The sequence below is a fragment of the Epinephelus fuscoguttatus genome, linkage group LG18, assembly GCF_011397635.1.
Source record: "Epinephelus fuscoguttatus linkage group LG18, E.fuscoguttatus.final_Chr_v1".
Lineage (NCBI taxonomy): Eukaryota > Metazoa > Chordata > Actinopteri > Perciformes > Serranidae > Epinephelus > Epinephelus fuscoguttatus.
Window position 1 is genome coordinate 21,023,295 of NC_064769.1, and position 26,691 is coordinate 21,049,985.

General features: G+C 41.6%; 1 protein-coding gene across 4 annotated transcripts; it reads right to left on the reverse strand.

The window, feature by feature from the left end:
- Positions 1-2,764: 2,764 nt before the first annotated feature.
- Positions 2,765-24,779, reverse strand: si:ch211-243g18.2 (uncharacterized protein LOC559906 homolog). Of its 4 annotated transcripts, XM_049604557.1 has the most exons (11): positions 15,381-15,694; positions 14,058-14,120; positions 11,894-12,166; positions 11,615-11,740; positions 11,031-11,113; positions 10,022-10,178; positions 7,915-8,079; positions 7,207-7,332; positions 6,077-6,294; positions 4,520-4,548; positions 2,765-3,391 (listed from the first exon to the last, which is right to left on the reverse strand). In XM_049604557.1, exons 3-11 carry the CDS (start codon positions 12,155-12,157, stop codon positions 3,276-3,278), a joined length of 1,284 nt encoding a protein of 427 aa, XP_049460514.1. In that variant the 5' UTR covers positions 12,158-12,166; positions 14,058-14,120; positions 15,381-15,694; the 3' UTR covers positions 2,765-3,275. The 4 variants fall into 4 exon arrangements, with proteins under 4 accessions (XP_049460514.1, XP_049460513.1, XP_049460515.1 ...); XM_049604556.1 differs by lacking the exons at positions 14,058-14,120; positions 15,381-15,694 and adding an exon at positions 24,758-24,779; XM_049604558.1 differs by lacking the exon at positions 14,058-14,120.
- Positions 24,780-26,691: the final 1,912 nt, after the last annotated feature.

Consider the following 26,691-nt stretch of genomic DNA (forward strand, 5'->3'; position numbering starts at 1 on the left):
TGGGGTTGTTATGTCACGATAAAGTGTGTGCTCAGGTAGGATGCTTGTTAGAGGATCATCAGATATATTAAACTCTTTCAAGTGGAGCAGAAAAAAAAAACCTGCGTGTGCAAAAACCAAACCTGAGGGCCACAGCAGTGTCAGTCATTCTTACAGTTAAAGCAGAGACACTACTCTCAGCTGCATGAACCAACACACACATTGCCTGCCACTGAATAATTTAATTTTACAACCCTGTCTTATCATAGTAATTGCAAGATGTGTATTTGATGAAAGAGCTGCAGCACATTTTCTGGCTGAGACATTACTTCACACCTCACCTCAATGACAACAGATGTGTCCCACTTCATAATAATAATAGTAATAATGTGTTGAGGTTTTGCGTGTTATCAAGAGTGCTAATTGTAAAGTAAAATGTTCTCTTCTTTTCATCTCTGTGTCTTTTGGTGTCATCTTTTCACTACAGCTACTTTTATCTTTCCCTCAAAACAGTTTAAAGGAGATCGTTCACTTTCATCACTGAAAGTTTACATGACTCATTACAGGAAATCCCAATGACCACAAGATTATGTGACAATCAAGCAACAAAACATGACAAACCAAAGGGTTTTCTCTGCTGATAAGAAGTATGTGTGAGCACGCTAACATGAGAGCTAACATTAGAGCCCCCCCGCGGCCGCATTTTCCTGACTGAACCCGGCCCAAGACAGTTATAACCGAGCCCGGCCCAACCCCAACAGACTTTCTGATTTTTAAGTCCAAACCCGACCCAAGGCAGTTTGTTACCTGACATGGTTACCTGCATGCAGGGCTGCCCCTGACCAAATTGGAGCCCTAAGCGAAATTTTATTTGGAGGCCCCCATCCCAAATGTATCATAGGTACAAAATGACCGTACAACAACTTGCCATTTAACTTGACAACCTTTATTGGCAATAACAAATGTACTGTAGATACAGTAGTTTGGCTGTATGAGTCAAATAAAATAAAAAATTCAACCCGAAATAAATAAATAAATATTAAATAAAAATAACTTCAAACTGAAATAAATAAATAAACAAATCTGAGTCACAAATAGCCATCAATTACTCATCAAAAGAAAGTAACTTCCACCACCTCAATCCCCCACCCTTGATTAAACATTGAAAACAGAAATAAAATACAGAGACATTCTTTTCTATTTCCATCTTCTTTAGCTATATTTCTCCCTCTCCCCTCTCTGGGAGCATCCGACCTCCCGGCCCCGCACATACCCCCGAGGCTCGGGTCTCCCCCTCCGTGGAGCCCGCCCGTCCTCCCGTCCCCGCACACACTCCTGAGGCTCTTTTGGACATGTCGACAACTCTTCACCTGCTGCAGCTCTGCAAGTGCCTGCCAGCGCACCCCTCTTATTGTTCAGATGTCCAGTGCTGTCAATCATTGCAGCGACACATGGGCGGTCAGGTCTCTTCTCTCCTTCCTCGAGCTGATTCTACGCGCGCCTCACGGTAGCGCATGTGTGCATCCATTGCGCATATGCGCAAATGCATCCCCTCGCGCAAAATGTGGCCCCCCATGGAAGATGAAGCCCTACGCACAGCGCGTGTTCTGCGTTTAGGGAGGGGCGGCCCTGCCTGCATTGTTTTTGGCAGTTTTAAACTTTCCTAATAGCAAGTTTTGTCTAGCATCCTCCATTTTTATTAGTTCAAACTAAATATTTGCCGCCTTTAGCCTGTGTTGCGTTCAGGCGTTGTCATGTAAATAACAAATTCTAGCACTTGAATAGGCCATGGTACAACACAGCAGCATGTCAAGTGGGAAACCCAGCAAAATTTCTGACTTGTAACCCGAAACCGGCCTGTCCTGTCAGGTTCTGACGCGTCCCGTCAGGTCCCGTCAGGCTCGGGTCGGGTATCCACACTCTAATGCTGATGTTAGCATTTAGCACAAAGCTATACTTGCACAATATTTTGTTATCTTCAGACAAAAAAGTGTAGATGTTTCTTTTACATGCTTGACAGTTTCGACTGTGACTCCAGTCTTCCTCAGAAGTGTCATCTGACATGTTGCTGACATTTCAGTACATGCTGCAGCTGCCATTTTGAAGCCTGTACTGTTGCGTATGTGTGCATACAGTTAAGACACTTTACAAAACATTGTGTCTGACCTTTGACCCTCTTGCTCATATATGTGATGCCAATTCAAAGTATACATTTTGGTACACAGCACATCATAAACGTTACCTTTAATATACAACAAAACAGTATTTGTTGAGCTCTGCCATTGCTACTTTGCAATGTGCGTAGTCTTAACTTTCAGATTATAACTAGGCGACATACACTGCAGATTGTTTGTGACTTGATTGATAGTAGTCATTGTAGCTTCTGTCAGCTGTCAGTGAGCTTTCATCTGTCTGTGGGTCAGTCGATGTGACATTTCTTCAGCTGTGCAAAGGATTGTGGGTCAGAATAGCCAGAAAAGCATTCTGGCTTGCACTCTGCAAAATGTGACTGGATGCAGTAGAACATGCTGGCATTTTAGGCATACTGAATTTGACATACTATGTATTGGGACATACCACAAATATTCTTCTGGAGCACTATGGTAGTGTGTGTATTGGATTGCACTTAAACTGCAGCTAGCAGCAATTAACAGCAACCTGCAGCAGCATCACAACCACCTGAGAACTGAGTTCACTGAAGACACTGTATATTGACATTCGCTAATTTCACTTGAAAAGCCATAACATGTTTATTCTGAGTTACATAAGAACGGAAGGGTACAAATGATATTAAGGAGACTTTATTTAGACAGAGTACAAACACAAAAACAGCCAAAGACAATTCAATAATCTTGTAAAATAAGTAAGCATATGTGTTATATTCACTAAAGTAAACTTTTCCACACAAAGAAATAAACATCTTGTTTAAGTACACAGTATATAATTAGTAAGACAGTAGGAACTAGTTAGTTGGGTGCTCTCACACAAATGCATGTCTCTACTCTAACTTAAGCATGCAGAGCTACAGCAGTACTGGACATATACAGCATGTTTGTGGCATTATCACCAGAAACAATTCAATCAACTGTGGAAAAACATTTCTCTGAAAACACAAAGCATTCATAGTCAAGCAACGCCCCCACCCTCCAAAATTCCCCATTCAAAACAATATCTTTGTAGTAATAAATGATGCTCGGCAGCTCGTGTGTAATATTCTGACACTCCTCTCACTCTCTCTTTTCTTCCTTTTCACATCCCTTTCCGTTTTAATTTTCATCTTTACTTCCTCTATTTCTTTATTTCTTGGTCTCCTCGATCTGCTCCACCTCGCTGGATTCGTCCACCACTTTGCCGTTGACCATCGTCTGAGTCACCACCTTCACAATCTTCCTGGTGCGAACGTCAGGCTCCTCTGCACAGACAGAGATGAGATGAGATGAGATGAGATGAGATGAGATGACATATGGTAATATGAGTTTAAAAGGGATAACATGAGATTTACACAGGTGAGAAAGTAAGCTGCAATGAAAAGAGATGATGCAAGAAGAGATAAAAGATAAAGATATGGAAAGGTTTGATGGCATGAGATTAAATGAAGACGACAAGAAAATTATATCATATGGGACAAAATATTGAATAGTACAGTGAAAAAGATGAGTTGAGATGCGATGAGGTGGAGACGATGATATGAGAGGGGAGAAGAGACAAAAAAACATTGAAAGCAGTGAGATGAGGAGGGAATTTAAAGATGAGTCATTTTAATGTTATATTCCTTTGTAATTTGTGTCGATTCATGTACATGAGTGTGGCCTGAGTCACTGCTGTCTCTCTTTTATTTCTCCTGATAGTTCAATGTGTTGCACATTGAACTTTCATGTGTATGAACTGTGCTGTGTAAGATGTCATGTCTCAACAGCTTCTGGTTCAGTACATGCAGTTCTCACTAAAACACTTTTGTACAAACAAGCTTTAACTATTTGACTCCTCTGTCTCACGCAGGACGCTTACAGGCGTCACGGCTTTTGACTCTGTGTTGTCTTTCGTCTTCTTATGTTGAACATGTTCAAAACACCTTGCAGTTTGTTAATCCAGCAGCGTGACTCAGGTGGATTACGACACAGTTACAGCACTGGGATAAATGTTTTCACACCCACATTTGTTGCAATAGGAGCTGAGCTGCTGGGGGTGTTTGCATTGTTTTTTGAGGTTCTTAAAACAATAATTAGTTCTGCAGAACTTGGGTGTGTGAATGGATATGTTTGTGCCTGTCTGTCAGCTTCGCTACTTTGCTGTCAAATTACAACATAAACATTTGCACGACTTATCTGCGTCATCAATACAGCGTTAGTCACCCTTTACCTCGCTGATGATAAGATAAGCTGCATTTAAAATGAATAAATGAGCAGTGCTTCACTTTTTTCTGTGCTAATGTACTGTTATATTATATAATACTGTGCTTATATGTCGTTCTGTTGTTTGGGCACACAAGTTGTGACTTTGCGTTTTTCAATTGGCAAAAAATCATAAGCCAATTACTCACTCTTTGGTGGAGGAGGAACTTCTTTGACTCTGAGGGAGAGACGAAATATGTTAGTGGCTTTAAAATTCACATGAAAACATTTTGTGACATATGCTTATTTTTGGAGAGTATGATGAGTAGATATACCACTCTCATGTCTGCGCAGTTACTATGAGGCTGGAGCCAGCAGCTGGTTAGCTTAGCTTAGCATAAAGACTATAAACAGAGAGAAACAGCTCGCCTGGCCCTGTTCCAGGGTGACAAAATCTGCCTAACAGCACCTCTGAAGCCCACTAATTAACATGTTCTATCTCATTTTTTATACAATTTGTGGTTTCACTGGCGTTTTGTCATCTTTGGAAAGAGCCAAGCTAGCTATTCCCCTGCTTCCAGTCTCTGTGCTAAGTTAAGATCTAACAGAATGCAACCTTTAACCTTGCATGATCCTTTTTCATTCCCTCATTTCATCATGAGACTGGTGAATATCATAGACTGTATAAAAACAATGGACACTGTCACATCACCCATTGGTTTGTGGACTCCCATTTTGAAACCTCAATGGCATTTGGCTGTCAACATCTTGGGTTTCTGAACCCCGAAGTGGTGATATTTCAAGCCCTCAGCCATTTTGACATGGTGGCTAAATGGTGGAATTACAACTTCCAGTTCTGTCACATGATGCCATGGGGCCCAAAAAGATTTTTTCCATAGCCTCATGTCAAAATTCGGAGTGAATGGAAACCAGGCTCTTTGCCGTATGTGAAGAGCCTGGTTTCCATTCACTCTGAATTTTGTCTGGATTCTGGTTCCGGTCTAGAGAGCAGATCTGGAATTCACCAAATTCATCAAAGTAAAAGTGTTCACCAAAGTAAACTTTAAATTCTGGCGCACCATTGATTTACAATAAAAGAAAAAGGTTAACTTAATGGCTTGGGGCTTTTCTTGTAAATTATATTCTTTAAATTAAAAAGTTTCACCACATTTTTATTAGCTTGGTGCTTTTATTTTGACGGAAAGGCGCATCCATCGAATTCTGGATCCTGTCTCTCTTGCCCGGTTCCAGTTCCTTACCAAAACGGCCCCTAAACGGCCCCAGACTACTTTTTGCCATACACTTACATTGTGAAAAAGATGTCTGTTAATCAGTGGACATTTTTTTTTAGCATTACAGTCCCTGTGAAATGACTCGTTTCACCATCAGGATTGGATCCATTTGGTCTGGTGACATTTAAAAGTCTAGAAGAGCTGCATGATTAAATTACTGTATCCCCACTCAAGATAGCAGGGGCTTTACTGGACGTTAGCCAACTGGCAAGCAAAAGTCTCTTGTGCACCTGCTCTATGGGTCTCCGTACAGTTGTCAGAAATGGGTTAATTAATCAAAGCAATCTAAACAGTTTTATACATGTCTGTAAACATGTTTATTTCCTTTGTAAAGTTGGGCATTTTAGCATGCAGGTCTAAGAGGATTGACCCGCTTTTGGAGCCTCAAGTGGTCATTTGAGGAACTGCAGTTTTTGACATTGCCAGTTGGCTCAATTTTCCAGCTTCAGAGGTTGCCGCTTGGTAAAAACTCACGTCTCCTCTCCCTCCAGCAGGCGCCTATAGGTGGCAATCTCCATCTCCAGGTTCTGCTTGATGCGGAGGAGCTGCTCGTAGTCAGTCTTGGTGCGCTGCATGTCCAGCCTGAGCTGGGAGAGGTCGTCCTCCAGCTGGCTCAGGGTGGCCTGCAGCCGCTCCATCTCAGATGAGTATTTCTGACTTGTCTCGCCCAGGTTACCCTCCAGCGCTGCTATCTGAAGAGAGAATGGGAGAATAATAAGACAGTTGACATTCCTTATGGTCTAATATTACTATTGTGTGCATTTATGTTGCCCAGAATCATATCAGTTTATATGTTAACATCTACCCATCATCACAGTGCCTGTACTGACTGTATTGTAAGCAGTGTGCAGTAATGTGATGCTTCATGTTGGCTGCTATTAAAAGTTTTGGCTTTTCATCCTCCTCACATTTCCTCAGAAGATGTCTGCCAGTAGAAATCAAACCTCAGTGTCTCCTGATTCTGAAATTACTTCCCAAACCATTATCAACAAATACCTGTGAGCTGACAAGGCCCTGGCATCCAAAACAAACATTCGCCGCTCAGACACGATTATCCATCTCACCACCGAAACTCACCCCCATACAATTTAGCAACAGAATCCGCTATGGGTCCTGCACGACTTATCAGCGTGGGAGAGCATGTTTACTGTCAACACAGGATTACGAGAGAGAAAAACAAAATAATTTTTCTCAGATGCTGATGTCAAGTTAAAAAGAAAACAGGTGTGACTGAGACTCAGTCTGAACTTCTGTAAGGATTTTCTGTGTTGTTATTTAACAAAGCCCTTATAAACCCTGCCTTATTGCGGCTTTGTGCAAAGGTAATACTCATAACCATATTTTAACATCATGGCTGTGATGTTTGCGCTTCTTTGTGTGCATTAGAATTGTGTTTGCACAGCTCCAAATGTAGAAATATCACCTGCACGATTATTTTAAAACCAAAACACCACCACGGTACCGCCTTCTGCTTTCAGGGAAGAAAATGACATTTATCTTTCACCAAATTTCATCCTACTGTATGTCGCATAAAATCCTCTTGTGTGTGTTCATGGAATCATTTGCTCCACTTTTCAGCTCCCTCCTCAGGTGTAGGAGCTCACCTGTTTGTGCAGGCTCTCCAGTTCCACCTCCAGGGTCTGCAGGAAGCGCTGCCTCTCGGTCAGCTCGCTCTGAGCTCCTCTCAGAGCCTCGTTGCTCTCTTTCACCTCGTTCTGCACAGTCTCCAGCTGGACAGGACACAACGTACACACTTACATGAAATGCATGTACCGGACTGCAAGATGAATTTAACAATTGTGGGTTTCCCCTCCTTTCTTTTCTGAATATAGTATTATATTAAGTTTTTGTCTGACTTTGTTAAGGCTATTTAAGTCATAAACACTGATACAGTAAGATTAGACAGGTGGCAAGTCTTAGCAACAAAATATTTCAGTGTTGACACAAAACAATTTGTAATTAACTGACTTGTCGATTGACAGAAAAAAAATTGGCAACCATTTTAATAGATCAATCACCTCAGTCATTTTTCAAGCTTATTAAAGCTTCTCAAATGTCAGGTTTTGCTGCGTTACTTGAATATCTTAGGGCTTTGGACTTTTTGTTGACATAAAGACATCAAACTGGCCTCTTAGAAATTGTGATGGGCATTTTTTAAACCTATTTTTGGACAGATCACACACTAAACAGTGACACAATTCATTTAAAAAACCATATCAGTAAATTATTTGCTGATGAAAATAATAAGTTAGTTGCAGTTTCTATTAAACTTTCTCTTGCCATGAGAAAGAAATGGCCCTTTCTTCACACACCTTCTTGCGGTACCACTGCTCCGCTTGGTCCTTGTTCCTCTTGACAATCCCCTCATACTGGGAACGCAGGTCAGACAGAACGGTGCCCAGCTCAGGCCCAGTGGCCGAGTCCACCTCCACATTCACCTCATCTCTGGCAATACGAGACTTCATCTGCTCCAGTTCCTGTGGGGTGACAAGTATGTATGTATGCGTTTATTTTTGATTGAAAAGACCATCATGGATGCACTGTGTTGTGCCATATGTGTGACTACACAGGCAACAAAAGGAACCAGGGACAGTTGGGTGAATCCTACACCGCAAGGTGGCAGAGAGGATGTGAGGACATCTTCATAATTTAGAGGTTCTCTATCAATAGTTGATGGGGCATAGCTCACCTTACCTCTGGCTTTTCAACTCTCTGTCTCTCCCACACACACACGCTAAACTCTATTCAACTCTGTTGCTGGATCTCTTTCACTCTCGTTTCTCAGTGACATCGTTAGTGTCACCCAAAGTAATTTTGCAGGCCTCTGAAAATCTTGGGGTGGCACCAAAACCAAAAGCCATAACTAAATTTTTGGAATTTTATGATGCTGTTTTTGTATATAAGCTAGTTATAAAACTAGTCAGTATGAAAGTCATTGAATTGCATACTGATATACTTTGGTTTCTTACTTTAGGGTTAATGTTGCTGCTGTGATAGTGAAAACCGAAGCTGAAAAAAACTGAGATCAAACGTTAAGACTTGGCAGCGCTGGTCACATATAAAAATCTGTCTGTGTTACTGAGTTGTTTATTTCTCAGCTCAAATGTTTTCAAAAACATGTTTTAGCTCACTGTTGAACTGTAATACGAGATTGTTTCTCGCCAGCCAGCCACCATTGTTTAAAGCGGACATGTTCACAATGCGTCACCCACCAGAGGGAGCATTTATTGGTCTGGTGTGACACAGTGCATTCTGGTAGTTGTAAATTCGCTCCCTCTTGAGCAAAAACGTGCTTATTCTCTGTTTTCTCTGGTTCTATGGAACCAGTTTAAAAAGTATTTGCATCTTTCTGCTGCAGAGACATCCCAGTTTTATTAAAAGGCCATCTTTCTAGTGGTGAAATACTTCTTTAAATTAAAAACACCACACAGAGGACTCCAGTAATTTTCAAGAGGGAGGCCAGCAATTGTATCAGGGTGGCCTTGCCCCCCCTGGCCACCCCTTGGTGTGCCATTTGGTATAGTCTTATGTCATATGCAATCTGTTGTAATGTGATCTGACTGGTTTTAATGCTCTTTATGTTCATTTATACACATTGTTCCAGCCTCCGCTTGACGTTAAAGTTTAGTAACATATTTTATTTTATGCAAAGTGTTACAATGTTTGTGGGAAGCATGGCTGATGGGAAGTGATCTAGTTCCACAGCTAACCCCAGAGATCCTGCTTTTCTGTTCGCGGGAAAAAGTCTACCTTTTCAACATAAAGGACTGACATAGATTTCATAGATGAGCAGATAAAGATCGTAAAATAAGACAAACAAGCAAATGTAAAATAAGTACACATAGGTAATATGCATGAAGGATATATAAAAAATAATCTGGTGTAATTAATTCCTGATATCTGCTGTAGATCATGAATTGGCTCTGTGCAGCTTCATTCACATCTTGTTCCGGTAAGGCAATTTATCCTTCTCTTAGTGAGAGGGGGTAAGTTTATCTTAGCTTCTCAACCCCCCAGAGGACAGTAGCCTCAGATCAGCTGATTGGACAGAAAGAGCAGGTTTGGGAAACCAGATCTACCTGCTCCTTTTGTCTGTAGAGTAACCAGAGGACCACCTCTCACTCTCTTCCCCCTCCCTACACGTTTTTTTTTCTCCGCTTAGGCTCTAAATAAGACCTCTTGAGTCCATTAAACTGGGTCAGCCCGATATCAAACAACTTGGTTTTTGTGAGGGCAGGTTGGAGTCGAGGAGAGAGGGCCAAAATGGAAACGAGATGAGGCAAATGTTGAGTAATGGAGAAGAAAACGTGATAAAAACAGTGTTAAAAAGACCAGCATACCATCCAAATATGGGCTGGGAAGAAAAGAGCAGGGCTAAGAAACGAGTGCAGACATATCGAGTTAACAAAACACATTTACCTCCTCGTGGTTTTTCTTGAGAAAGTAAAGTTCTTCTTTCAGGCTGTCCAGATCCCCCCTCAGGGAGGCGATGATCTGCTCGTGGTCGGTCTTGGCCTTTTTCAGAGCGACACAGTCTCGCTCCACAGACTGACACATCACCAGCTCAGTCTCCCACCTAATGTGAGTCAGGAAAATAGCAGAGGAAAGCAGAGGAACTTTACTTTCTTTATCATTTCAAAAGAAAGTGCATCATAAACTCTTTGTGGTTGTTTTGTGTCTCTTTGTGGTTGTTTTGTATCTCTTGTGGTCCTTTTGTATCTCTGTGGTCATTTTATGTCTGTGTGGTCGTTTTGTGTCTCTTTGTGGTTGTTTTGTGGCTCTTTGTGGTCATTTTGTATCTCTTTGTAGTTACTTTGTATCTCTGTGGTAATTTTGTGTCTCTTTGTGGTTGTTTTGTGACTCTTTGTGGTTGTTTTGCATCTCTTTGTGGTTGTTTTGTATCTCTGTGGTCATTTTATGTCTGTGGTCATTTTGCGTCTCTTTGTGGTTGTTTTGTATCTCTTTGTGGTCATTTTGTGTCTCTTTGTGGTCACTTTGTATCTCTGGTAATTTTATGTCTCTTTGTGGTTGTTTTGTGTCTCTTTGTGGTTGTTTTGCATCTCTTTATAATCGTTTGTATCACCTTGTCTTTGTTCTTATGTTTCTTTGTGGTCATTTTGAGTCTCTTTCTGGTCAGTATCCATCTCTTCAAATGAATTTTGCAGAGTGGGGTCCCTAACACTTTGGGCCCTTGGGCCAGTTCAGTATTCCAATGATGGATATGAATTTACGTCAACAGTTTATCTAAATTCATCCTCAAATGTGACAAGAGCAAAGTGGCTGCTACAGCATGAAGCACGTAGTAAAATCGTAAACAAAGACATGGAATAACTTCTCAATAAGTCATATCTAAAAAAAGAGAGAGACGTCCAAAACCTTTCCATGTTTCCATTTGCTTATCTTCATGCAGTAATCATGAATCACTCACTTGATTCTGAAGTCATCAGCAGCCAGTTTAGCGTTATCAATCTCTAACATGAGACGAGCATTTTCCAAGGTCCTCTTCCTCACCTGACAAACATTAACGTGTGGTAACAATGTTATAATAGACAGTAACATCTTGCCTTCACACTGAAGTCATGTAAATGTGATGCTTCTTGTATAATGTTTACATGTTCATACTGTATTTAGTATATTCACAGTAAAACACAGTACCTGTTGTACTTTATAGCGGAATTAAACTTGAAAAATAAAGTTCTTGTCTAATAAGGTGGCACATTCCAACTTCATTAAACTGTAACTTTTTCTGTTTGGTCAAAACTGGCAAAAATAATTATTAACTTCAGACTTGGTTTGGTAACTTAAAGATCAGGTGTAGGTCAGATTCTGCCTCTGATGACTCTACTAATGCAGCTCCTGCTAAAAGGCTCTACATTTGCATGAATGTTTTGTCTATGTAAAATAACCAAAGTCATCATAACCTTGAGCATTGTTCAGTGACACAAAACCCAAAACCTGCTGCCTGTCTGTATAATGTTTGTCTGTGTGTTTGCATGTCCCTTTCGTGTCTACCTCTTGCTCAACAGCATGAGCTTGAGCCATCATGGAATCAAGGTCGTGACCTTTGGGAATGCGGTCAAGCATCAGCTGCTTGATCTTCGCCTCCAGGTCGGCGTTGGAGCGCTCCAGTGAACGCACCTGGAGGAAGACAAATAGACAGTTTTTAATGATCAGTGTGTCAGCTTGCTACCAAAAGTATAATTTCCTCATCTGGATGGTCACAAACATCCATTACTCATTTGGCTGCTGACCAACAATTTAACAGAGCTGGTACTGTGCTACGTGTCAGACCTTGTCCAGGTAGTTGGCCAGACGGCTGTTGAGACTCTGCATGGCTTCCTTATCGTTGGTGCAGTTGCCATGGAGGCCGTTCAGTTGCAGGCTAACTGGCCCGTTGAGATCCTGGCCGATGGAGGCCGAACGACTCAGTGGGCTGGCTGCAGCAAAAGAGACCGAAGCGCGGGAGCGAGCACGGCCAGTGTCCATCAGAGAACGACTGGAAAAGGAAGGCTGACGGCTCATGGAGAAGCTCCTCATCGAAATGCTGGAGGCCATGATGGGCGGCTGTGAGAGCACAAAGAGCAACACATGGAAACATCGGTGAAGATGAAGGAGGGAACACATGAGAGAAACAGAACAAGAGCACAATCACACGTTACATCTATTACAGCTGCTAAGGGTTCATCTTGTGTTCAAATTACAGATGTCATAGGGAAAATACATAACTTGAAATGCTAGACTGTTTGACCTATTGCAGCCATTTAAAGCTAGTGTTACATGAGATCAGGCTGTGGAAAAGCTCTTTTGTGGCCCTTAAGTAAATGTGTTTTATTCTAGCATTTGGCTAGACTTAAATACAAGTAGGGCCTTATATTCAAGGCCACTGAACGCCCCACTGAAAATGATGAAAGGAGTCTTTCAATGAGTGTACGTACGGCCGGCTAGTGGCTTTTCAAATGAACCATCTGCATCGAAGAGATGACTGACTTTACGGTCAGAGCCACTTCAGTCTGTCCGTCTCGGCTCCGCTCAAATGCAACTTCAACTCAAGTCAGTGTAAAATCAAAATGTAAATGAGCACAGCTCAACCCCGGGTCGAAGGAGAGCCTCTCACCAGGACTGAAAACGCTCTCACATAGTCTATTACTATGATAATAAGATGCATTTTATATTCAAGAAGAGACTAATAGAGGATTCATAAAAACAGGAAAAAAAGTGAAGAGAGGAAAATTGGCTCCCAAAAAACAGAAGCCTTCGTAAAGGGTTAGACTACTGAAGATGTGGGTAAATGTTACACAAATGTGGTTAAATATCATAAAAGATCACGAAAATTATGTTTCAGTTTAGATCCAGTTCATATGCAAAGAAAAAAAATCAGCAATGTTACTTTGTTTAAATATCTTTAACCTCATTTGATAGTAAGTTTAACAGGTGTTCACATTACTTCCTGTAGTGTGACTAGCTGGTGTCAAACACAGCACAGGACAGTATATCTTTGTCCGTGTGTGTTTCTGTAGATTAGCGGTCAAGGGAACCTCTCTGTCTCTCTGTCACTTGATCCTTGCAACACTGTTCCCACAACACTACAAAGGACCCAGCAGGAGACAGACGCTCCTTGTTCTGATGAAAGATAGAGCTTGGGAAAATGATCGGGAAAATATTCCGTGCAAATTCCAGTGACACAAGGAGCCACTTTGTTCCGCAGGATATGGACTTGCATTTCATTTTTCTTTTTAAATCATCTTGTAATTTAGCTGACAAATAGTTGTGATGACAGCTGCTGAATGAGAGTGAACAGGAAGATAAATTTCATTTGCTTGAGAGCAGTAGAGGCTTTTTCTTGCAATTATACTTTTGATTTAGATCAATGCTCAAAATTTCTTCATCATCACAACTAAAATAATTAATAAAAAAACAGACTAAAACCATTTAAGTTATTTAAATAATAATAATAATAATAATTATGATGAATCACATTGCTTAAACAATAATAATTTCACCACAAAACATCCTACTCACCAGTGTTTTGTTCAGATGGAGGCACAGTGGGATCCAGGGTAATACAAGAGGCTCTGTGCTGCTGATGCGACAGGTGTGCTTATATGCAGGTGTGCAGGAAGGGGGAGGGGCTTGCTCTGAACAGGAGGTGTGTTTGCCGCACCTGAAGGTCTTGAGACCTTCCATTTTCCTGCCTATTGTTGAGGTGCAATAAGCTTAGATGCTCACCTTTGTACTTTTTTACTACGAAGGCAGTTACAGAATTGGCCTTGTAGCTCAGCTCTGACAGGAGCCATTTCTTAGTAGTCAAAGTATTTTTTCTAGTTTGATCAATTCTGTAGAGAACTGTATCCCTGTATACAGTAATGCGGACGTAATCCCTTTTTATCCGCACTTATAACTCACTGGAAGTGTGGTGGTGTATTTCTCTGCAGAGACTCTGCCTGTATTTTCTTACTTGCTTCTTATTTTGGTGTGTTCAGGACGTCCCAGGGCACAGTGCGCAGGTGAAGTTGGGACTCTATAAAAAGGTAGCAACAGGGTGCCAGACTGTAAGTATGATCCATCCAAGACGAAGCAACAGTACCAAAAAAAAACAAAAAAACAAATATAGCGAGGCGAAATGCAGACAAAGCTCATTCCAAAATGAGATGCGGTGTTGGCCCGTTTCCTGATGGACAAGAAGGTGCTGGCAGTTAGCGAAATTAGCTTGCTAATGTATTGCCTCTTCCGTCACAACAAATGTTCCTACAATGTTGGTTTGCAGTTTATCTATGAACAGGCAGTGTAGGGAGGAGGGGCCAATGTTGTGTTTACAAACAGTAACCGAAAATTCTTGCATAGTATACAGTAACTTAAAAGATCCCCTCCAGACGTGTTTCAGACATGTGTAAGTGCTGGGCTTGTAATAGTAATTTGTGTTTCTCAAATAAATGTATAAATAAACCAATTATCGAGTTGAATTCATTGAAAAATGAAAGGTTCTATAAACATGCAAATATTCTTGATTTCAACTGTTTAACTGCGGGACACAAGATGTCTCCTACCTAACTAAAAAGTACACTCTTAGTGTAGGTCTATGTGCCCTGGAGGTTTCAAGTTTCCACATCACACTTTATTAGGTTGCCTATTTGGACTACAATTGGCTTCCAAACTAGTGGCTCATATGCAGTAAAACTCAGATTTAAGGTGAGGGCAGAGAAATTTGAAAACAGCCTTCTAGTGTGAAGCTGCACATGCATCACGGGGACTTTAAACGTTTGAGTATTATCACCTTATAAAGTTGATATAGTGAACATGCTCACAAACAACTTCCTGTTTACACATCCAACAGACATAGATCAACATGATCATTTATTTGGAGTCGTGTTTCTGGCCACCTGGTAAATGTATATTCACTCTCCTTCGAGCTCTGTTTTTGGTCTCCACTAACTACAAATAGCTAGATGCTCCACTTTGCTTACAAGCTGGTTGTTATCTGTCAGCTGTTTGGTGTTCTGCAGGCAGCAAACAGTCTGTTTCTAGAGCTTTTTCCAGTGAAACTGCCTGCTTTGGTTGAAAACACGATTGATGAGATCAGCGAGTGAACCACAACAGTAAAACTGTGGGCTGTGAAACCAAAACAATGAGCTGAAAGATGATAAAATGCTCTGTAGAGATGAGGAGGACTGCACAGTTGGATGATAATTTCTTGTGGGTTCATCGCTATGAGAGACCACTTTTACATTACCATAAAAATATAAGTTAGTGCAGCTTCGAATCCTAAAAAACACATACATACCAAGATATTCTCTCAACAGATATTCAGTCAGTGATGTTGACAGCACTCAGCTTCCACCCAGCAGCATCATCGGTGACAATAAAGCGTGCCCTCTCATGTATCTGTGCTATTAAATATCTCATTATCATCACCACCCCTTTACTGTCTGGATGTGGGCGGGTGGAGCACCTGCCTGCAGTTTTCTGGAGCCCTCCTGTCCTGCAGTCAGTCATCTCGCTGTAACCTGAACCTCCTCCTACCGGTCGCAGATAAAATATTCAGCGAGTCACTCACAGAGAAAGAAAACCTGCCGGCAGAGGCACTTTGGAACAGACATTTTGTAAACTCATAATAGTTTACATGCAGACACAAAATAAAGCTGCTGTCATTGTAAATAAACTTATAACTTTGAAGATGAAGCTTTATTTTAGCTGCAGGGTAAAAGTTGAGACTGACTATTGTCATCTATTTACTCCACACACATACACGTGTGTAACTGACAGACGCTGCTACAGTACAGTCAATATTAACTTCCAGTTACTGGATGGAAGTAAATATTCTCTTACTTACTACACACACACACACACACACACACACACACAGACACGCTCTCTCATGTTTACACAGCCCTACAGAATACTGATACTGTAGTTCAGTCCTGTGACTCATATGAACTTTGTCCATGCAAAGTCTGATAGAGACATAGAGGGGTGTGTGATATTAAAAGTGTGTGGGTGAAGCGTGTGTTCCCCTCATATTATCATATTCAAAGGTGAGTTGAAAATATTCCCGGTGTCTTTCAGTGTTGCAAATGTCTCTATCTGCGTCTTCAAACATTCTGCTTTTAGCTTCTGTGAGCTGTGTTTGAGCAAAAAGCAAATGGCTATAGCAAGCTGACTTTTATTTTTCTTTAATTTATCCATACATATCAGGAGCTGCAACATAAGTGAAAAAATCAGCTTAAAATTCTCTCAGAACAACTCTTAGTTGTAGCATAGTTGAGAACAAGATGCTTCAGGTTTGTCCTTATGGCTGGCAGAAAGTAACATCAGTAAAAGGCCTCAGAACTCATCAGGGAAAGAAGAAGTGTGTGGCAAAGAAAGGGCAAAGTAGCCGCATTGATCAGTACTTCCTAAGAAGTCAGTCGAGTCAGTCGGATGAAGTCCAGCGGCAGGTAGAAAACCACAGTTCGCAGGATATCAGTAACGCTGCCACTGAGGAGGAGGGAGTAGTAAGAGAGGATGCAGGTGACAATGAGGCCAGTGTGCCAGTCAGAGAGAGAACCATGGAGCAAAAGGCTAGAGTTAGAGCGCCTAGGGCAAATGACAGTAAAGAATGGGAGATAGTTAATAGAGATTTGTCAGTAATCTTAAGTAGGCTTAGAGGAAATGCAATAGAAAGGTTAGAAAAGATGGGAGATATAATTTACTCATATGGTACAGAGAGGTTTGGGTTGCATGAGAGAAAGAGGAGTGAGAGGGTACAGTCAGGTAAATCTAGGCGGCAAAGAGAAATAGAGGAGCTAGTCAAGGAAAGGAGACAGTTAAGAAAGGTGTGGAGAAAGGCTACAGAAGAAGAAAGGGAGGGGATTAATGTGTTGCAAGAGGAGTTGAGAAGCAGGCTAGCAGTTCTTAGAAGGGCAGAGCATCTCAGGAAAAAGAGGAAGAAGAAGGAACATGTAAGGACAGGTTTTTTCAGGGACCCTTTTAAGTTTGTTAAAGGATTGTTCAGCCAGGAAAAGGGAGGGCAGCTCAAAGCAGAAAGGCTAGAGGTTGAAGAATATTTGAGAAATACATATTCAGATTTAGAGAAGAATAGGATAGTAGGTTTCCCACCCGATATCCGTCCATTAGAAGGGATAGAGCATGAGATGTATGTCAGACCACCTAGGTGGAAGGAAGTTCAGGAGGTGGTCAGGCGTGCAAAGGCTTCTTCGGCCCCAGGGCCTAATGGAGTCCCCTACCGGGTTTATAAAAGTGCACCTGATACCCTTAAATTTTTATGGAAACAGCTAAGAATAGTTTGGGAGAAGCAAATTATACCAAGAGCATGGCGTAGGGCGGGGGGTGTCCTCATTCCTAAGGAGAAGGAGTCTGTGGACCTTAGCCAGTTCCGGATGATTTTTCTCTTGAATGTAGAGGGGAAGATCTTCTTTAGTGTAGTTGCGCAGAGATTAGCTAGCTACTTAGAAAGGAATAGCTTAATAGATACCATGGTGCAGAAGGCAGGAATACCAGGTTTTTCAGGGTGTTTAGAGCATACTAGCATGATTTGGCACCAGATTCAGGCAGCGAAGATTAAGAAAAGGGACCTGCATGTAGTATTTTTAGATCTTGCAAATGCATTTGGTTCAGTACCGCATAGCCTCATTTGGAGAGCGTTTGACTACTTTAGAGTGCCACAGGTAGTTGTTAACTTAGTGAAAGCATATTTTCAGGATATTAGGCTGTGTCTAAGTACAGCAGGTTTCACAACAGGTTGGCAGAGGCTAGAAATAGGCATCATGGCAGGGTGTACAATTTCTCCATTAACATTTACTATGGCGATGGAAGTAATCATCAGGGCTTCTAAGTGCGTGGTAGGTGGAGAGAGACGGCAGAATGGGTTGCATTTTCCACCAGTTAGGGCTTACATGGATGACATGACACTGGTGACCGCAACAATGCCATGTACAAAGAGGCTATTAGAGAAGGTAAATAAGAACCTCAAGTGGGCCAGCATGAAGATCAAGCCTAGTAAATCTAGAAGCATCTCGATACGTAGAGGGAAGTTAAGTGATAGGAAGTTTGTCATAGATGATGAGGAAATCCCAACAATTAGGGAAAAGTCAGTAAAGAGCTTAGGTAGGTGGTACAATGTTGAGTTGAATGATGAGGAACAGGTGGTGAAATTTAGGAAAGATGTGGCAGAAGGATTGGATTGAATAGATAAATCCGAACTGCCAGGAAAGTTGAAGTTGTGGTGTTTGCAATTTGGGCTATATCCTAGGTTAATGTGGCCATTGTCAATTTATGAAATTCCAATATCCGTAGTGGAGAGAATTGAAAGGTCGGTTAGCTCCTATATTAGGAAGTGGTTGGGTGCTCCTAGGTGCCTAAGTAGTGTTGCATTGTATGGAAAAGGGATACTTCAGCTGCCAGTATCTAGTTTAACAGAGGAATTTAAATGAACCAAGGTCAGGACAGAGCTGTTGTTATCTGGGAGTAAGGATGTGGAAGTTAGGAGTGTGGTTCCAAATCCAACCAAGGGGAGGAAGTGGAACCCAAGATTGGCAGTTCAGGAGGCAGAGGCAGCTCTTAGGCATGCAGAGATTGTAGGTAATGTTCAGTTTGGCCAGGGGAGGCCTGGGGCTTGGCTCAGGCAAACCAGTATGGAATAAAGCAGGTCTCAAAGATAAAAGAAAGCTGGTTGTAGAACAGATACATAGACAGGAAGAGATGCTAAGGGGTGCAAAGGTAGTGGCCCAGGCTAAACAGGGACAGTGGTTGAATTGGGAAAGTGTAGAGAAGAGGAAGCTTAGTTGGAGGGACCTGTGGAGTATGGAGGAGAATCGTATTAGATTCCTGGTAGGGGCTACATACGATGTGTTACCAACCCCCCAGAACCTAAAACTGTGGGTAAATGGGGACCCATCATGCCCATTGTGTTCAAGTACCGCAACCTTAAAGTTAGCTTGTCACAAGGCCGATATACATGGCGACATAACCAGGTGTTGAAATGTTTAGTTGCAGGCATCGAAGGGAAACGAAGACAAGTGAATTCAGAAGGTGTTAAGGATAGGAGTTTAGTAATTCAGTTTGTCCGTGAGGGAGAGAAACACAGAAGAGATAAGTTAGTGAGGAGGCAAGGGTGTGGCCGCCTAGAAGGTGCTTGTGATTGGGAAATGCAAGTAGATTAGTTTGTACCAGGCAGAGGCCTGACTTAGTGTTGTGGTCAGTGAGTCAACGGATAGTTTATTTCATTGAGCTGACAGTTCCTTGGGAAGACTCAGTGGAAGAAGCCTATGAAAGAAAAAAGCTTACATATGCAGACTTAGGAGCAGAAGCTGAGCAGCGAGGATGGAAGACTAGGATTTGTCCAGTGGAAGTGGGGTGTAGGGGATCCATAGCAAGATCAGCTGTCTCGCTCCTGGGGGAACTCGGAGTGCGGGGACAGAGTTTGAGGAAGACAGTGAGGGAAATGTCAGATGAAGCAATTAAATGTAGCCAGTTTATCTATAAGAGAAGAAATAATGTCAGTTGGGGGCCAGCAGGGGGAACTACTAAACAGGGCACATAACTCCTTGAGATCAGGTGGAGAGATCCACTTCCTCTCAGGAGGAAATCCAGGAAGAGGAAGTATTTAAGTGTGGGAGCGGCCTATTTGAATCCATTTTGTTTGAGGCCATGCGACAAGGTGAGTGTGTTTGCTGATCCTGTTACTTTATTTAGCTCCTTTAACTTTAGCTTATATTGTAGTTATGCTATGTAGCGTGTGAAATAGAGTATGGTGAATGTGCTAGGAAAGGTAGTATCAGCCCTGCCTCTACCTAGAGCTTGCATGTACGGAGCCTGGGTTTGGTTGAGGGTGGCAGTGCTGTTTGGGCTGAGAGAGCCATGTGTAAGTAAGGTAAAGGAGGTTATTGGGTTGGTGCAGGGAGGGGAGCAGTGAGACCTGGCATTAGGGGAGTGTCTCTGGGACGCTAGAGATCACTGTCTAGCCTCCTGGAGGTGTCGTGGGACCAACTAGACGAAACACTGGTGAAAGGAGGTTCCCACCCGATGACCCCAAAGACATGCTAGTTATCACTGCTCATTGGTTTGTATAGTTAAGCCTTGCCATATTAGCTTATCATAGGGCTTAGGTTTTTCACTGAGTGTTGATCCTTTCTCTAGAGCACAAACTTCTTGTGTTTATTTGAACAATTCACAGCACCACCATAGTGATCATGCAGTGACCATATTTCATTAAAATAATAACATCACTGTTGTGATGCACTAACGAAAGATTGTTTGCCAGAGCACATCATCCTAAAAGATAAAAAAAATGTAGCCTGATGCTGTTGTATTAAAAGGTGCTGTATGTAACTCTGGAGAAATACAGTTGATTGTTGAACCTCAGTCCCAGGTCCTCAAATACCAGAGCTTTGGGTTATTGGTTCAGTCTGACTTCCTAACAAAACATTGGTATTTGACGACCTGGGAATGAGACTCAACCATCAACTTTCTTTCTCCAGAGTTATATACAACATATTTAGGAATTAAGACGTGAATCTCTTGCATCTAATTATAAATAATAATGATTGATTTGTATGGCACTTCTCAAAACTAGTGTTCCAAACTAACAATACAACCAAAGATACAGGAATAAAATCAACAATATAGAACATATAGAGCATAATATGATGTCAAGCATATTATATCTATACATCATTGAGAGGTTAATTGATAAAAATCAGTTTTAAGAATCCATCTAAATGTAATTCAAAGGTTATAATGATTTTATGTAGGAGTAACATTGTCCTAAACAGTGATGGAATTTGTCAAGAGTAAAGTTAAAGTGGGTTATGTGAAGGACTGGAAGGGACAGAGAATGTTTAAAAACACACATTTGTATTACATTATTGCAGATTTTCATTGGCTCAGAATGTTGCCAGTGCCCTCGGTACATTTTCCCCATCAAACCACATCCCTCACCAGTCAATGATCTCCAATGTTACAGCTATCATCTATCTCCCCTCTGTGGTGGAGGCTGGTCAATACAAGTGAAATGCAGAACACAGCAGGCACCTTACTTCCCAAAAGAGGGCAGCAACAAGCTGTACTGTACTGCTAGCTATAGTCCAGTCATCCCAACAGACTGTCTGAATGGATTTTTCTATATTTTTAGGTGCTTGGAAAATTAAAATGTAATTTAAATGGATTTGAATAAGAATTAAAATAAAAAGAAACTATTAAAATGTCCTTTTTATTTAATACTGTCTTATAACTTCCACTTTAAGTAGCTTTAAGGCTGAAAAATAATCTTAATCTACACTGTTTGGCAAAATACGGAGTATATTATGTATCTGCTTGTTTCAGCCCCTTATTAAAGTTAAATTACGTTTATGCTGAGTGATATAGTCAAACTCAAGACTCCATTTCATCAAAATGAACTATTTGAATGTTTCTATTTTGAACTATTAATTAATTAATTTCTGGAAATCTGGTACAGTCTGGTATCTTTCAAAACATCTGGCTCTTCACTAGACTTTTAAATAAAGCATATTAAGGGGTTAAATAAAGACACATGTAAACTCAACAACACTTTGTACTAAGACTAGCACCAAATATGAGATGCACACGCCTACATGAGCTCAATCATGATCGAGCTGAACTTCAATCAACCTTTCCTCCTACTGTCACTTTCTCACTCTCCCTTTCTTTTGGCTCTCCCTCCTTCGGCTGCTGCGGATCCAAGTTTGGTTGTTAAAAAAATAAACAGGTGATTAGACTGGCAGGATGTCAGGATACTACTCATGACCCCACTTGACCCCTCGTGACCCCTGTCAGAAGCGATCATGTGACCACACCAGCAAAGTACACACACACCAGCAGAGGAGAGTGCTAACGCCGTGACACTGAAGACATCCAGGTCAGGTCATCACTTTCATAATATCACAAGATTTTAAACCGCACAGACAGGAACATTTTATGGTTTATTTGGATGATGAAAAATGGGAGATTCACTCTGAAATCAGCATGACAGTTTGGGACACAAACACAGAATCCACTTGTGATTTTTAAATAAGCAGTCAATTCAGAGGGTAAAATTGGACTTTAAGTTGACGACAAAACGTGACACAGAGGGACATGGCAACAAAGTCATAACAAAGCACAAATACAGTGAAAGCCAGAGCAAAAATACAAACAGATTTTTTTGTTATTTAGATCAGGTGAAGTCCTGAAAAAGGGCTGCAGGGAGAAACAAATGACTTCAGTGTCATGCTGTGCAACATCCTTGCCTCTCTGGCCACGGACATGACTGACGCCTCTCAATAGTCATTTTGCCCCTGAAGTGATTGCTTCCTTTTACAAATGCTGCTGCTCGCAGCGTTCGTGTTGGCTGGCTGACAGACGGACAAACAAACACAGACTCATAGAGAAGATGACAGACAAACAGCCAACAAAGAATCAGTCCACAACTTGTCTTTGTGCATTTATCATTTATCCTGCAGCATCCTGATCAGGAACGTGTTGAGTCCCAAAAATGATGCTTGAAAACAGGTGAAAATTGTTAAAGTAAACCTGCAGAGCCCTAATCTGGAAAAAGAGTGGTGTTTAAAAGAGCAAGACAAAAAGGCCAGCTACTCTGTCAGAAAGCCAGCAGTAATTCAAGTTTGAGCGCAGTGTTAGATCACAGATTTTGGGAGCGACCCAAGTGATGTGAGACAGGAGCAGCACACTGTAGCATTGCTGTCCTGTGAACAATGTGCATCCAGAAAGTAAGATTCATGAGCTATTAGTCAAAATGTCTGCGGTGAAAAAGGCCCAAGTGATGATGTTGTTATTAACCTGTGTGCTTCTTCTGTATTTATTATCAACTGACTGCTGTCTGTGAGCCAAATTAGCCTCTGTGGATACTGCAGCTTCGTTCTACTCCACTGTAACAGATGTATGTATAAATTTTATTAAGAATTGGGTCACTGCAGATCATCGAATTATTACGTAATATAAAAAAGCTTGGCAATCAACAGACCTAGGAGACCACAACGGCTTTGTCATGTGACTCATTCAGATTGGTTTGAGTCTTTTAATGATGCATGCTAGGGAAGAGGAGGTTGGACATTTGTTGAAGTTGTGAGGCGAGCAGTCTGTTGTTTACAATTCTTTACATTTCCAAACAATTAGTGTGATCACATCTAATTCAACAACATTGAGGTATGTTATTGAGAAAACATTACTGTAAATCATTAGAGGCAGCAACAAGTTGCACATGCAAACAAGCCGTGGACTCGACTGCAGGTTGTTTTTCCTACAGATTTTCTTCCGCCTCTGCTTCGTTTCTCACAGTTCCCCATCAAAAGTTGAAATCTAAGGTAACAATTGGAAGTGGATTCGTTATTCCACCAATTTAAGGAACTCAAAGCACCGCTCCACTCCAGACCCTGATTGATGCAATTTGGGCCCCCAAGTCCCCGTTTGATGGGCGGACGTCAGTACACCAGCCACCCTCTGATAAGAAGATAAGAATCTGCAGAGGAGAAATTACACACCGATAGCACCATATGTGAGCAGCTCTGGAGGTCAGCACCTGCACTCGCTCTCTCTTTTCCTTTGCTTTAACTGTACTTTTTTTTGTCTTCATTCTTCCATTTGGGTTTTCCTCCCCCTCCTGTTTGACTGCAGGTTGCTTTGTGTGACGGAAACACGTCAGACTGCTCAGTATGTGTGTGGAGATTATTATCAGGAGGGTTGGTAATATTTAAGATATGGATCTATATGCAAAGCTGGTGAGTGTATGAAAAGTTGAAAGGGAAATAGGGGGGTGTGTGTGTGTGTGTGTGTGTGTGTGTGTGTGTGTGTGTTAACCCTTATTTAACAGGAAAACTTCACTAAAAGCACACTTTTATCCCGTTCACAGCCTGGGATAGTAACAGCAGGAGGAGGAAGGGCAGCACCTTTGGGAGCTGCTCAATGGTGCAACTACAGCCCTGCTGACAGTTGAATCGCTGTAACTGTTTTGTTTTGCTCAGTGGCACCTCAGTAGTTGTTCCTCACAAACTTCCCAGTGTGAGGGTTTAAACTGCTGAGGCTCCGGTCAAGCCCCCCTTAATCTCTTGAAACAGATATCTACATGTATGCTGAATCTGTAGGCAACAGGACAAAATGTTGGTATTGGAAATGTTATGGTTTTTTGTTTGTGGTCTGACTACTCAGGTAGCCAAAGTGACCTGGTCCAGCATTGGCCCAAACTCGGCATGCCAGATGAAATTAGTGGGGTCGCATCCGATTGCCTGTCGGCTAAAACTTGGCATGAATGATGCCCCAGAATCGGGCCGAATCAGCTGCCTCAATTTCGGCTGCCAACACTGCCATCACTGGGTAGTGTTGACCAATTACGTTTGAGTGACAGGTGAGTGCTCCGTGTGGAAAGGCAGAACACAATGACCTAAATACAATTTTGTCTCTCTGCAGATCCTTTGCATCTTTTTGTTGTCATTTTGAGTCACTTTCTGCTCAGTACGTGTTAATTTGAGTGCCATTTTGCAGGTGAAGGCCGTTGGTCATGGAAAATGCAGGTAGACCTCCCACTCAATTTGTTATTGAAATGTCATAGCATACCTCTTTACACCTGATAACACCCTATGCATGGGGGGGGGGGGGTGAGTACTGAGAAAATACTTCTCTCCTCAAGAGAAGTATTTTCTCAGTACTCACTGATCTTTGAGAACTCAGACACCGTTTGTAGCGGTTTTCTCAAAATCCTCTGTCCAGCAGTAAGGTGTGAGGTGAGGTCCATCCTGGAGGCGGCATGAAGTCCTGAAGTCCATGAAGGCAACAAGGCAACAAGGCAAACTATCCAGAAATTTACAACACTAATAAATTCCCAATCTTTGACCATAAATGTCCATATCATTAACAATCCACATGTAATGTCCATACTCACTCCAAAACTTGGCCTAATGTAAATATGCCTCCCACTCACACTCAGTCTTCTTCTCTTCCCAGCTAGCGATGGAAGCTAACTAGCATTAGCTCACGGCAGACAATGGCGTCGCTGGAGTTTAGTGGAATTACTAACTGAAACAGCTCACTCTTCCATTTGTACCTAGTAACACACAGAAAAACCTTCCGGTGTTTATGTTCATTAACAGCATTAACTTTGAACAGTTTAAATTGGTTACAAATAGCTCTTAACATCTCTCCATTTTACTTCCGGTTTCTCTTTGCGAATCACTGAGCCTCCATCTTCTTTCTTTTAGCCCCGCCCCCTCTCAGAATCCGACACTGATTGGGTAATTAACAGATTGACACCCGGATTACCAAAATTAACAGTAGAAACGCCATGAGACGTTCAAAGACTATACAGAACAGAAGACATTTCGTGACCCTCCTAAATAAAACGCCAAATATAAAATTCTCCATAATAATGCAAAGTTATTTCACACCAGCCGTAATTTAGCAAGACAGTATTTCAAGATATACTGCATATTTGTTAATGCAGGGTCCTACATGCAGATAGGTTGCCTTTTTGAGGACATGGCAAATGGCACCATTCATAATATTTTTTTTTGTTTTTTTTAATCATTTGTCTTTGAACACAGGTGTATCTTCAAGGTGACAATCTGAATCACTTGCAAAGGCCTGCTCTCTCTATGGGCCCCTCCACCCAAAGGGCCTCAGTACAATCACACAGGTCCTGCATTCTCAGGTAGATTTGTGGCCCTGTTGTAGAGGGGCCATGCTACAAAATCAAAATTTGGAGGCCCTAAAAACCTGTTTCCTTATTCAGCTTCTTATGAGTGATGGAGTCTAACATGAACATAAAATTTCTGCCAAAGATGGAAGAGGGTGTTTTTTGTGTGTGTTTGTTTGTTGATGAGAGATTTCTGTATTTTATGTTGTTGTCCTTGTTTTTCTCACGGGTTGGAAGTAGGTAGGAACAGGACTTGAAAAAAGATAACATTATATATTTCTGTACCCAAGCTTTGACTTTGAGCATCAATTATGTAGTCATTCATCTTTAGTGTTTTTGAGAAATCTGGCACTAAGTTTTCAGCGGCTAATGAATGTTGGGTTGTGTCTAAGTGGGTTCTCAGTGTAAGGTTAGCTAAATATCACACGTACACTGTGGGCATTAGTTACCTGTTGGACCAATATTTCCTGCTCAGTAAACCCAAAAATGATGCCGGGACCAAAAAATAAAGATAATTTCCGACTCTCCAGAAGGGAAACTTTTGTCATCCTAAATCTTTTTTCCAAATATTAAAGTGACTGAGACTCTAAACCAGACGAGAGCGGACACACAAGACAATAATGACACAGCTCTGTGATCCATCGCTAATGTGATCATTGGATGTTTGTTTTGAGGGAGAGAGCTCAAAATCCGATGTTACTCAGCTTTCCTTCATTTGGTCCCATTAACCGCTGGCAGCGCTCTTGTTTTTCCGTTGTTGTTGAAAGAAGCCCTTTCATATTCATATTCCATGTTCTGAAGTCTGTACTAAGTGTGTGTATGTGTGTGTGTGTGTGTGTGTGTGTGTGTGTGTGTGTGTGCTTTCAGGAATGATTCCACATAAAAGAGCGCTCTCCAAAATATGAGTTAAATGCATAAGAAATTAGCTAAAACAGGAACTATAGTTGTCAGTGCT